At 59.0% G+C, this 12,745-nt stretch overlaps 2 protein-coding genes across 2 annotated transcripts; both read right to left on the reverse strand.

Moving 5' to 3' along the window:
• Window positions 1-421: 421 nt before the first annotated feature.
• ARSA (arylsulfatase A) lies at window positions 422-6,641 on the reverse strand. The gene is made up of 8 exons (XM_072333239.1): window positions 6,392-6,641; window positions 4,381-4,621; window positions 3,748-3,966; window positions 3,165-3,334; window positions 2,643-2,767; window positions 2,376-2,503; window positions 1,914-2,016; window positions 422-1,813 (listed from the first exon to the last, which is right to left on the reverse strand). Exons 1-8 carry the CDS (start codon window positions 6,622-6,624, stop codon window positions 1,512-1,514), a joined length of 1,521 nt encoding a protein of 506 aa, XP_072189340.1. The 5' UTR covers window positions 6,625-6,641; the 3' UTR covers window positions 422-1,511.
• Window positions 6,642-8,322: 1,681 nt separating this feature from the next.
• On the reverse strand, window positions 8,323-9,893 carry ACR (acrosin). Its single transcript, XM_072361536.1, has 5 exons — window positions 9,820-9,893; window positions 9,547-9,744; window positions 9,121-9,386; window positions 8,766-8,920; window positions 8,323-8,670 (listed from the first exon to the last, which is right to left on the reverse strand). Exons 1-5 carry the CDS (start codon window positions 9,891-9,893, stop codon window positions 8,323-8,325), a joined length of 1,041 nt encoding a protein of 346 aa, XP_072217637.1.
• Between the last annotated feature and the right edge of the window lie 2,852 nt (window positions 9,894-12,745).

The raw sequence follows: 12,745 nt of genomic DNA on the forward strand, positions 1-12,745 counted from the left end.
TTGGATCCTGACCTGAAGGCGGGGCCCCAAATCTGCTTAGAGTGCACAGAGCACCTCAGAGGGCTGTTTGTCTTCCGTGGGTACTCAGCTGCCCCCTTAGCCGTGTTCTCCAGGAGGTTAAAGGGGGGTGGTGGGACAGATGGGTGGCTGCACGTGTGTCTGATGGAAGGATGTGCATCCTTATGGAGACAGGAATGGAGCAGGGCCAGTAGGACCGAGGAACTCAGTCATAGCCCCGAAGCACACGATGCCCTCAGCAAACAGCACCTGAAACACCACATCTGTGCTCCAATGCAGCAAACCTGGGAGCAACGGGGAAAAAGTGAACTGGGGAGGAGAGCTGCTTATTTGGGAGGAGCCAAGCACGATGAATAAGCATTGAAAACAAAGAAAGGGGCAACATGGACACCAATACAGAAATCACGTTGATTTGGTTGCTTTATTGAGTCCTGCCTCCAATCACTGCAATCCATCTTAATGTTTTTGTTAAGAATTATTTTATTATTATTATTTTATTCATTATTAATTAACCCTGAACAGAACCCCAGAGCCATGGGGCTGCAAGGGACTCCAGTGCAACCCCAGGCACCACTGGCCACCCGCAGCCCCTGCCCTTCAGATATCCATCAGCACTGCTCAGATCCCCACTCAGCCTTCCCCTTTCCCAGGTGCACAGCCCCAGTATCCCCAGCCTGTCCCCATCAGGAAAAGCTCCAGGCCCAAACCAGCAGTTGAACCTCCACCTTCTGGAGTTATGGGAAGCGGTGACAGGATGAGGGGAAATGGCTTCAAGTTGTGCCAGGGAAGGTTTAGGTTGGATATCAGGAAAAACTTCTTTACAGGAAGGGCTTTGAAGCACTGGAATGGGCTGCACAGGGAGGTGCTGGAGTCACCAACCCCGGATGTGTTTAGTGGATGTGGTGCTCAGGGCCGTGATTGAGAGGAGGGCTGTTAGTTAGGGGAGGATGGTTGGGGTGGGGTTGGACTTGATGATCTTTAAGGTCTTTCCCAACCTGAGCAATTCTATGATTGATTGGCACATTCTCTCTGCACTGACTGTACAAGGCTCCCCTCCCTGAAGCTGTCGGGACCATCCTGCTCTTTGCTGTGTTCTTATCCCCTGGACAGCGATGCTGCTGCAGCTCACAACTGCTCCCACAAGGGATGCACAGCGCATCTACTGCTGAGTTGGGATCTCCGGACACCAGGACATACCCTGTGCTCCATCTTAACTGTAGTTCGAAAGGAGCTGTGTTGGCTCTACTGATGATTCTGCATCCTGGTCCCTCAGAGCTTCTGTTATCAGATCACAGCTTGGAGGTCCAACAGTGACCTGCACACCCAGCAGGGCTGGCAGCCTTCCCAACCCTCAGCTCATCAGCACTCCCTTGGTCAGCATTGTCACTGAGCTGAAGCTCTGGGGTAGCTCTGAGGCTCCATGTGGTTAGCGGGGGGGGAAGGGCAGGTCTGGTGGGTTTAGGATCAGCAGAGGGGGGTGGAGCAGCAGAAGGCTATGAGCAGCAGCAGCAGGACGGCTTGGGAGTGCAGTCAGGCTTGCAGCAGGGTTCCAGGGCAGGATCTTCACCCTTCCTCATCTGGCTTTCCCCAAACTCCATGCGTTGCTCAAAAAGCACCTTCTGCAGTTTGATGTCCTTCAGGACTTGCCAAACTTCCGGCCCTGCAGCACTCTGCAACAAATCGTAGTTCTCGGCGGGGTCTGACTCCAGGTCAAAGAGCAGTGGGGGCTCATGATGGGTCAGCGGGGTCAGCCCGTGGCAGGCCTTGTCTGGGGTTGTATCACTGTGAAAGGAACCTGCAAGAGAAACGTCCAAGAGCTGCTACTCTGAGCCTGGAACAGCAGAACCAGGCAGGACTTCACAGAGCTCCCTGAGCACAGAGGAGGTGGCACCAACCTTGTGTGAAGTAGTGGGCCTTGTACTTCCCGAGCCGGACAGCAAAGGGGCCATGCACTGGATCAGGGGATGGTGGGTAGAAGTACATGGTCTGACGGGGACTCTGTGGAGAGCAGCAGAGCTGAGCTCATCTGTACGGCCATGAGGCTGGGGAAGAGCCAGGGACAGGACCAGGCAGAGACTCCAGGGACTCAGAAAAGAGCCCTGATAGTACAGCCAGGACATGGCTAGAAAAGGGGGAAGCTAATGAGCAGGAGCACCGTGCTTGTTCTCCACTCAAAGCTATTGGGGCTCTGCTCTGGCCCCAGAGCAGACAGGAAAAGCCCCATTAGCCCATTGCACGGCCCAGACCCCGCAACAGATCCCAGGTCGTGGGTCTGTCCTGCTCCCTAGCTGGAGCTAATGACCAGGTCTCACTCCCAGCCCTCATGTACCACACCACATTTGACCTGCAGGACTCACCTTCCCTGACTCAAAGAGCAGCGGACTCAGGTCATAACCATCCAAGGAAACATTGGGAAGAGCTGCTCCAGCCATGGCAGTCAGTGTTGGCAGGATGTCCAGGGTGCTCGCCAGCTCGTGAGTCACTCCTGCCACCCAACACAGCAAGGTTCGAGTGCCCAGCCCCACATCCACACCTGCCATCCTCACCACTTCCCTCCCCTGCCATCACAGCCCTGCCTTGCTTTGTGCCAGCACACGAAAGGCATAAGCAGTGCTGAGTCTCACCTGGAGCGATACGGCCTGGCCAATAGGCCACTGCTGGCTCCCGCATGCCACCTTCATACGTTGTGCCCTTCCCACACTTCAGAAGGCCAGAGCTGCCTCCACGTGCCATCCGCATGGTAGAAGGGCTGTGTGAGAGAAGAACCATCTACCACCAGGTCACAGGTCCACACAACCCCTTCCCCAGCTGCCACCAGGGCCATGGAAAGAGGCAGTGAGTAGCACCAGAGACCCAAACCACCCATACACAAAGGGGGGTCTTCAGGCTGCACTGTCCAACCTGAGCTGGCAGCCACTGTGCCCACGAGGGGAAGAGCTGATTCACTGGAGCAAGGAGATCATGCAATAGATGCTCTCCTTAACAGCGCCCACCTTCTGCCTCACTTCAGGTCATTACAATCCCACCTGGCACCACCGCACCACATCCCTTGTGCCCCAGCCAACCAGTGCCTTGCTCCAGTTCCCCCACACCATAACAGCATGACCCTACCAACGGGAGGAGCCCACCCAGCTGAGCCCACTCACCCGTTGTCAGAGGTGAAAAACACAAAGGTCGTGTTCTCGAGGCCATTCTCCTGCAGTGCCTGCAGCAGCTGCCCCACCGAGCCATCGAACTCCGAAAGGGCATCACCAAACGGCCCACGCTGGGACTGTCCCGCATACTCCTGGCTTGCAAACTGGGGATAGTGGGTATGCTGGAAAAAAAGGCAGAGAGAGATGCTCTGTGAACTCCTAGAGTTGCATTTGGTTCCCAGCTCACCCAGAGAGAGCGAGAACCCCAGCGAGGACAGGGAGCTGTGTGACAGTGCCCACAACAGGGCTGAGTGCTCCCAGAAACACCTCCCAGAGCGACACAGAAGGGCTGAGCTCCAGGCAGAATGCAAACATTCAGTGAGTGCTGGAGCCCCAGATGGGCTGCTGGAATAGCCAGAAAGGAGCCACTCAACCCTAATGGTGCTGCCACAAACCCCAGGCATGGGAACACCAACCCCAGTATTGGTTGCTCAGCACGTTCCAATGGCTGCAGGTGCTGTGTGCTTTCTGGAACCCCCAGGAGGACAAAGGCTTCCCTCCACCCTCAGAGCCAGACAGGTCCCATCTCTCTTACATGGGAGGCGTAGTAGAGCAGGAAGGGCACACCTCGCCGGGCGCAGTCGGCAATGAAGTCCCATGCAAATTTGTTGTAAAGCGGCACCAGGTCGGGGAAGGAGACCGGCTGCTGCACGATGCTTTGGTTCCAGAGCAGAGGGACGGGCACGAGGCCCTGGTCACACGTCCCAAAACACTTGATGTCAGGTGGGAAGCAGGTGAGATTCTGACAGGGGCCCTGGAAAGAGCAAATAGCGTTATCTGCCAGCTGTGTTGCAGGACAGTGAGGGGAGAGGGGGCAGGAGACACACAGCATCCCAACCTCAGGTCCTACAGGCACCTACAGGAGCCCCTCCTGGAAACCTGGGGGTTTATGCCCACCCCCGAAGCATGCTCTGCCATTGCTTTCTCCTAACAGCAGCTCAGATGTTTCTTTGCAACCCAGAAGCCGACTTTCCCTCCTGCAACCCACTGCGGGGATACCTCCCCACAAACAACTGCTGCCCACGTTCTGCAAGATCACTCTTATTGCCCCTTGGAAAGGCACTTTCCTCACCAGCACCCATCACTCCTCTGGCCTGCAGCCACCCACACCCACACAGCAACCCCCCACCTCTGGGGCACTTTCCCCCCCTGCTTCCCTCCCCCTCACCTGGTCGTGGGAGTACGGCACCCCCAGGAAGTGGTCGAAGCCCTGGTGGGTGGGCAGGAAGGAGCCACGATCCCCCACACCGAGGTGCCATTTGCCAACTATGGCCGTGGCGTAACCTTTGGCCTTCAGCACCTCCGCAATGGTGACCTCAGACAGCGGCAGGCCGCCCCGGGACTCGGGGTAAAACACACCGGGGTAAATCCCAGAGCGCATCTGGAAGCGGCCGGTCAGCAGGGCGGCCCTGCAGGGGAAGGACAGCATTCACACAATGCTGCAGCAGCCACGTGTGAACTGCTTCAACTGTGCAGATGGGGAGGAAGAACTGCAAGCAGCAACAGAGGTTAAGGGCCGAGCTATGGGAAAGGAGCTCTGCAAAGACCTAAGGGTCCTGGAGGCCAACAGCTTACTGAGGCTAGACCACAAAATGACCATGAGACAGCAGCGTGCCCTGGTGGCACAGAAGGCCAATGGGAGCCTACGGTGCATTGCACAGAGTGCTGCCAGCAGGTCAGGGAGGTTCTCCTCCCATCTGCCCTGAGGGGACACATCTGGAGCACTGCGGTCTGTATGGAGCTTCAGGGACCAGTCAGAAGGGAACTGATGGAGGGAGCCCTGTGGAGGCTGCAGAGATGGGGGCTGGGCTGGAGCTCCTCCTGATGGGGATGGACTGAGAGAGGCAGGGCTGCACACCTGGAGAAGGGAACACCGGGGGGGGATCTGAGCAGCGCTGATGGATGTTGGATGGGCAGCGGGCAGGGAGATCATAGAATCATAGAATTACTCAGGTTGGAAAAGACCTTGAAGATCATCGAGTCCAACCGCAGCCCAACCAGTAGCCGATCTCTTAAAAAACAACCACAAAACAAAACCACAACAACCCTCTGCTAAATCACATCCCTGAGCACCACATCCAAACGGCTCTTAAACACATCAGGGATGGCGATTCAACCACCTCCTTGGGAAGCCCATTCCAGTCCCTAACCATGTGTATCCCATTCCAGTCCCTAACCATGTGGATCCCATTCCAGTCCCTAACCATGTGGATCCCATTCCAGTCCCTAACCATGTGTATCCCATTCCAGTCCCTAACCGTGTGTATCCCATTCCAGTCCCTAACCGTGTGTATCCCATTCCAGTCCCTAACCATGTGGATCCCATTCCAGTCCCTAACCATGTGGATCCCATTCCAGTCCCTAACCATGTGTATCCCATTCCAGTCCCTAACCATGTGTATCCCATTCCAGTCCCTAACCACGTGTATCCCATTCCAGTACCTAACCACCCTTTCTGTAAAGAAGTTCTTCCTAATATCCAACCTGAACTTGCCCTGGCGCAACTTGAGGCCATTTCCCCTCGTCCTGTCACTTGTCACTAGTGAGAAGAGACCTGCCCCACTCTCGCTGTAAGAACCTTTCAGGTACTGGCAGACGGCAATAAGGTCTCCCCTCAGCCTCCTCTTCCTCAGACTAAACAGCCCCAGCTTCCTTAGTCTCTCCTCGTAGGGCTGATTCTCCAAGCCCTTCACGAGCCTCGTTGCCCTTCTCTGGACCTGCTCCAGTACCTCCATGTCCTTCCTGTGCTGAGGTGCCCAAAACTGGACACAGTACTCGAGGTGAGGCCTCACCAATGCCAAGTACAGGGGCAGGATGACTTCCTTAGTCCTGCTGGCCATTCTTGATACACACCAGGCTGCCATTGTCCCTCTTGGCCAGCTGTGCACACTGCTGGCTCCCGTTCAGCCCACTGTCCCTCAGCACACCAAGGTCCCTTTCCATCTGGGAGCTTTCCAGCCGCTCCTCAGGGGCCGGAGATGGGGCCGGGCTCCGCTCGGTGTCGGTCAGCGGGCACAGAACGGAGCCCGGGGAGCCCCGTGTGACCGTGATGGATGAACCTCGTGCCGTTTGGGGGGGGTCAGAGCCCGGCTCCGCTGCACACAGAGGGGGGGGGTCCCGTCTGCAGGGATCCAAACCCACGTGGACGCCCCCCCCGCCCCCACCCCGCGGTTCCGCACCGTGCCGGGCTGCACACCGCGGAGCTGCTGTAGAAGTCGGTGAAGCGCAGCCCTCGCGCCGCCATCCGGTCCAGGTGCGGCGTTGCGGACGAGGGGTGCCCGTAACTGCCCAGGTCTCCGTAGCCCAAATCGTCCGCCAGCAGCAGCACGAAGCTGGGGGGGCCGCCGGCCGCGCCCCGCAGCGCCCACAGCAGCAGCGGCGCCCAAAGCGGAACCCCGCGCCCCGCCGCCATGACGCTCCGACCGTCACGTGACGCGGCCGAATCACGTGACGCGGCCCCACCGCGGGGCGCGCCGTAAGGTTCGGTCCGCCGAGGAAACAGCGCCGCCTTGCGGTGACCTCCGGTACGACCGCGCCTCCAGCCCGGCCCTGCGGGCAGCGGAGCGCCGGGATTCGGGTCGGGCTGCGGCGGTTCCGTGCTCGGACCTGCGGGGCTGTGACCGCCTCGGGGACGGCGGGCATTAAGGGAGCCGGGACCCCCAGAGCTCCGCTTTGCGTATCCAAATGCAGAGCAGGGATGGCGGGCCGGGTTAACCCTGCGGCAGGCAGAGGGGGGGGGGGCTGCCAGCACGGGGACGGAGCGGGGCTAAAAGCAGCCGGGGTTCCGCTCTGGGAGCTCTCATGTGGCTGCACCACGTTGTGGATCGGCCCGAGCCTTCCTGCTGCCTCCATGCGCTTCCTAAAGGCTGCTGGGGGGGGAGTGCTGGGGGTGCCGGGGGGGAGGGGGGCTGCTGGGGCTGCTGGGGCTGCTGGCTGCACTCACTGCCATCAATTATTGAGGCAGAGGAGGGGCTGCTGCTGCAGCGGGAGGCAGAATGCTGCATAATTCATGTAGCCTATTTCCATCGCGGGGCATCGCGGTGCCTGGACACAGCCGGGATGAGCAGCTGGGGCTGGGGGGGGGGGGCACAGCTTTGGGGACCCCACATGGAGCAGGAAAGGAGGAGTTGGAGCGGGTGCTCCTGCAGCGTGTGTCTGAGTGCAGCCCTGCGGGTGCTGGGAACATTGCACGTCTGTGTGCACAACTTTGGGTGCACGCTGAGTGTGCATGTTGGGTGTGCATGCACTGCGTCCGCACCGTGTGCTTGCATACACCTGCCATGTGAATCCAGCGTGTGCACGTGCTCCGTGTGCATGTGCTGAGCAAACAGCCTCCACTCCAGCTTCCTCCCACAGAGCTGGAACAGCTGGAGCTGACCTGGCAGGACTCTCAGACCCGGAAAGTTGGTCTCATTGCAGTGCAGTGGATGTGGCAGCTCCTGTTCCCTGCGCCAGGGACTGTGTGTGCTGGGGAGGCAGGACACACCACACACACACACACACACACACACACACACACACACATACACACACCACACAAACACACACACACACACAAACACACACACACACACACACACATACACACACCACACAAACACACACACACACACAAACACACACACACACACACACACACACACACAAACACAAACACACACACACCTCATGGTCGTGAATGGCAAACCCAGTGAACAAAGAGCAATGCCTTTCCCAGCTCCCCATGGCACCAAAAGCACAACCCCGTCCTTTGCTGCCTCTCCAGTGGCTGGCAGTGCTGTCTGATGCACACACAGCTCCCTCCTCCCTGAGCAGGCACCGTTTCAACCCTCATGGGCTGCTCTCTCCCTTTTGTGGCCTGCAGTCTGCATGCAGCCTCACTTGGCAGTGCCGGGTATGGAAGCCTTTGGCTGGCACAGGAGATTGAAGTGAGCAGAGACACGAGTGGATGTGAAAATAAGCTTTATTTGTCCAACTGGGTAAACTGTGTGTGCAGTCAGGGGAGGGTGGATGGGGCAGAGCAGGACTTTGGCACTGGGGCTGCCATTGGGCATTACCCCAAAGAAAAGGCTCGTGCTGCATTGCAGCCTGCTGTGGGTCATGCAGCTAATTAAGCCTTGTTTCCCCTTAGGGTCTGCAGGAGGTTCTGCACCCCAGTAAAGAATTCCCTAAGTTTCTGGACTGGATATGGACAGGAGCCTGATGTGCTGGCTTGTGTCGGCGCTGCATTTTGCCCGTGATAGTGGGACGAGGTGGTCATGAAATGGCTCCATGTCCGCGATGTTGGGTGGGCCGCTGCTCTCAGCTGCATCAGGATCCAGCTGTAGAAGTGCTGGGTGGAGGCGTAGATTCCAGGCTGATAGGCTCTGCCGCAGCCATTCCCCCAGCTGGTCACACCAATGACCCAGAAGTAGTCGGCGTTTTTATCCCTGCACATCAGAGGGCCGCCGCTGTCGCCCTGCGGTGGGGCAGGAAGCACAGAGTGTTACTGGGGGGTGGCTGCACACCGCTCTGCAGGCAGAGCACAGCGCTGTGTTGGTGTGCAGCTCCTACCTGGCAGGTGTCGATGCCGCCCTGCGGGTAACCAGCACATATGTTGTGGGTATGCACGGCCCCGGCGTACCAGTGGCTGCTGTTGCAGATGTGGAGGTCAATGAGCTGGACTTTGGCCTCCTGCAGGACATCGGCCACTGGGTTGGGTACTACGGCTGTGAGCACAGAGCACAATCGGCACCATCAGCTCCCTGCCTGCCTGCGGGTGAACCCCTTCCCAACATCTTGGCTTTCTGTCTCAGCACCTTTCCAGATCTGCCAGCCCCATCCCTCTCTATGGCTACATCCCCACGACGTCACCCCGGGTTTCGCTCTAAGCTTTAACTGGGGCCACCCGTGCGTTGTGGGCACTCACATCTGAATCCCGTGTATCCCCAGCCGGCGACCCAGCAGTCTGTGAGCTCCGACACTCGCAGCGAGGTGTCGGGCACGCAGGCCAGCTGGATGTAGTAGCTGCAGTGGACGGGTCGGTCCAGCTCGAGCAGCGCGATGTCGTTGGCCATGGTCCTGTTGTTATAGTACTCGTGAAGGATGGCCCTGCGGACGGTGTGCACCTCCACCTCCTGGCCCAGGTGAGTCAGATCGTTGGCACCGATCACCACGCGCAAGTCCAGGATGTGGCTGGGATGGAGAGAGAGGTGAGAAGGAGCGGAGCCACGGCAGAGAGAGCAGGGCGGTGCTATGGGGGCTGAGACGTGGCTGGCGTGCCGTGGGCGCACACCTGGCCCCGGGACCTGCGGTCCCACACTGGCTGTACTGCAGGGAAGGGGACGGCCCTTACATGGAGTGTCCGAAGCAGTGCGCTGCCGACAGCACCCACTGCGGGGTGATGAGGGATCCTCCGCACAAGTGTCCCGTGCCCGCAAGCCGGTAACTCTGGATACTGACAATCCACGGCCAGTTACCGTGTCGGGCATCAGTGCCACCCACGATGCGCATGTTGTTGTAGTGATAAGCCATGGGCCGCATCCCGCAGGTGCTGCAATCAGAAACGCGTCAGTTTTGACACCCGAACCGCCGTCCCTCCCCTCGGGGCGCCGCCGGGGCCACTCACTCGCAGGCGCCGTAGTAGCCGTGGCCGGGCCGGCAGGCGGCCAGCAGCAGCACGAGGGGCAGCAGCAGCAGCATCGCTCCCGAAGGCGCACGGCAGCCCAGCACGGCCGGCTTCGTTGCCACCGACGCGGCCGTTGGCCACAGCGTGTGCCCGTTGCCCGCGGCGCTGATGTCACAGCACCGTCGGTTCCGAGGGCTGTGCCAACGGAGGGGCTGCGCGGGGGGGTCCGGGCTGGAGCTGGGGGGTAAAGGGAAACTCCAAGTGACAGCGGGAGGAACACGCGTGGCTTCAGAGCGTGTTGTGGGTGCTGGAGCACCGCTGTGACCGATGGGCAGCGATGTGCAAAGGCACGGCAAGTCCCCAGGTGCCCGCAGTGCAGTGCTCTGTCACTGCACCTGTTTGTGCCCTGAGTGTGCCCGCAGTGGCTGTGCAAGCAGATGGGGGTTGGGTGCGCTCTGCATCTCCATGCACACATTGTAGGGGTGCACACTATGCAGCTGCAGCTGGACACACGTGTGCTGTGCAGGAGCACACTGAGTGTATGCACTTGTGTGCATGCAGTGTGTGCAGTGCGCCTGTGACTTCCACACTGCTCATGATGTGCTTCGTGCAGGTGGCTCTGAATCTCTGCTGCTGCGTGTGCACCCGTGTGCAACACATCTGTGAGTGCTGGTGTGCAGAATGTATGTTCATGTGCAGTCAGACTGTGTGTGTTGGTGTGCACTGTCAGTGCACAGGCACTGCTGGGGTGCACTCAGTGCGTTGCTGTGCAGGCAGTGTGTGCTGGGGTGCACTCAGTGTGTTGCTGTGCAGGCAGTGTGTGCTGGGGTGCACTCAGTGTGCTGCTGTGCAGGCAGTGTGTGCTGGGGTGCACTCTGTGTTGCTGTGCAGGCAGTGTGTGCTGGGGTGCACTCTGTGTGTTGCTGTGCAAGCAGTGTGTGTTGGGGTGCACTCAGTGCGTTGCTGTGCAAGCAGTGTGTGCTGGGGTGCACTCAGTGTGTTGCTGTGCAGGCAGTGTGTGCTGGGGTGCACTCAGTGTGCTGCTGTGCAGGCAGTGTGTGCTGGGGTGCACTCTGTGTTGCTGTGCAGGCAGTGTGTGCTGGGGTGCACTCTGTGTGTTGCTGTGCAAGCAGTGTGTGTTGGGGTGCACTCAGTGCGTTGCTGTGCAAGCAGTGTGTGCTGGGGTGCACTCAGTGTGTTGCTGTGCAGGCAGTGTGTGCTGGGGTGCACTCAGTGCGTTGCTGTGCAGGCAGTGTGTGCTGGGGTGCACTCAGTGTGTTGCTGTGCAGGCAGTGTGTGCTGGGGTGCACTCAGTGTGCTGCTGTGCAGGCAGTGTGTGCTGGGGTGCACTCAGTGCGTTGCTGTGCAGGCAGTGTGTGCTGGGGTGCACTCAGTGTGTTGCTGTGCAGGCAGTGTGTGTTGGGGTGCACTCAGTGTGTGCTGGGGTGCACTCAGTGTGTTGCTGTGCAAGCAGTGTGTGTTGGGGTGCACTCAGTGTTGTGCAAAGCATTTGTCACTGTCCCGCATGGCATCTTGGCCACCAAGCTGGAGAGAAATGGCTGTGATGGATGGACGCTCGTTGGGTATGGCTTTGGCTGCGGGGCTGCACTCAGAGAGCTGCAGTCAATGGCTCAGTGCCCATCTGGAAGCCAGCGAGGAGGGATGTTCCTCAGAGATCAGTGCTGAGACTGGGGCTGTTTAACACCAATGTAGGCGATGCAGCCCGTGGGATGGTGAGCACCATCAGCATGTTTGCAGATGGCAGCACGCTGAGGGGTGCAGTGACACGGCAGAGGGAAGGGGGCCATCCAGAAGGACCTGGGCAGGCTGCTGCAACTGGGTTGGGGCAATCCCAACCAAGATAGAGGTTGGGCACAGAATGGCTTGAGGGCAACCCTGAGGAGAAGGATTTGGGGTTATTGGTGGGTGAAAGACACAACATGAGCCAGCAATGTGCGCTTACAGCACAGAAGACCAACCACATTATGGACTGCATCAAGTGTGACCAGCAGGTCAGAGCCCACCTGGAGCACCGTGTGCTGGTCTGGGCCCCCAGCATATGAAGGACATGGAGCTGTTGGGGAGGGTCCAGAGGAGGACCATGAAGATGATCACAGGGCTGGAGCAGCTCCTCTATGGGGACAGGCCCAGAGAGCTGGGGATCTTCAGCGTGAAGAAGGAGCTGGGGGGAACTTATAGCAGCCTACCAGGACCTGGGGTGGGGCTGTGAGCAACCCGGGCTGGTGGGAGGTGTAAGCGTGCAATAAATGTGCATGTGTGCACTCAGTGTGCACTGGTGTGCAGTCAGTGCATGTTGTGCACTCGGTTCGTGTTGGTGTGCAGTCAATGCGTGTCACTGTGCTGTCAGTGCATGTCGGTGTGCACCCAGCCCGTGTCGGTGTGCAACCAGCCCGTGTCGGTGTGCACCCAGCCCGTGTCGGTGTGCAACCAGAGTGTATCACTGCTCGCTCAGCCCACGTGCGGCTCCGCAGTCGGCACGTGTGTGTCCGCATGCACGCGAGTGTGCAACACGCCGCTGTGACCGCGATGCGCTGCAGTTCTCCCCGCGGCCACCAGGGGGCGCTGCTGCGCACGGCGGGTTACGGGGTTGGGGGCGTTGGGTGTTCCTGTTGGGGGGGGGCGCAGCTGCGACCCGCAGGTTCGGTTCGGAGAGCAGGAAGGGCTCTTGGTCTCGTTGGAGCTCATCCCATTGGCCTCAGCCCAGCGATACAATCTGTCCCCCCATAGGGCCTTCCTACCCTCGTGTAGGTTGACTTTTCCTCCCAACTTCTTGTCACTTGCAAACTTAACTGAGTGTGCACTCAGTGCCTTCACCCAGCTCATCATTAAGGTATCGAACAGGAAAAGATTAAATATATATATACATATTGAAAGATGAAGGCTGTTGGAGGAAGGAAGTGACCCC

Source organism: Excalfactoria chinensis, chromosome 1 (assembly GCF_039878825.1).
Source record: "Excalfactoria chinensis isolate bCotChi1 chromosome 1, bCotChi1.hap2, whole genome shotgun sequence".
NCBI classification, from domain to species: Eukaryota; Metazoa; Chordata; class Aves; order Galliformes; family Phasianidae; genus Excalfactoria; species Excalfactoria chinensis.

Bases quoted from the DNA above. Each gene is read 5' to 3' on its own strand.
- ARSA (XM_072333239.1), bottom strand. From the start codon at position 6,624: ATGGCGGCGGGGCGCGGGGTTCCGCTTTGGGCGCCGCTGCTGCTGTGG. The intron at 4,622-6,391 runs GTGCGGAACCGC...CTTCCCCTGCAG, and splicing joins GCGGTGTGCAGCCCGGCACG to GGCCGCCCTGCTGACCGGCC. The intron at 3,967-4,380 runs GTGAGGGGGAGG...TGCTCTTTCCAG, and splicing joins TGCCGTACTCCCACGACCAG to GGCCCCTGTCAGAATCTCAC.
- ACR (XM_072361536.1), bottom strand. From the start codon at position 9,893: ATGCTGCTGCTGCTGCCCCTCGTGCTGCTGCTGGCCGCCTGCCGGCCC. The intron at 9,745-9,819 runs GTGAGTGGCCCC...TTCTGATTGCAG, and splicing joins GGCTACTACGGCGCCTGCGA to CACCTGCGGGATGCGGCCCA. The intron at 8,671-8,765 runs GTAGGAGCTGCA...GCCCCACCGCAG, and splicing joins GCGGCATCGACACCTGCCAG to GGCGACAGCGGCGGCCCTCT.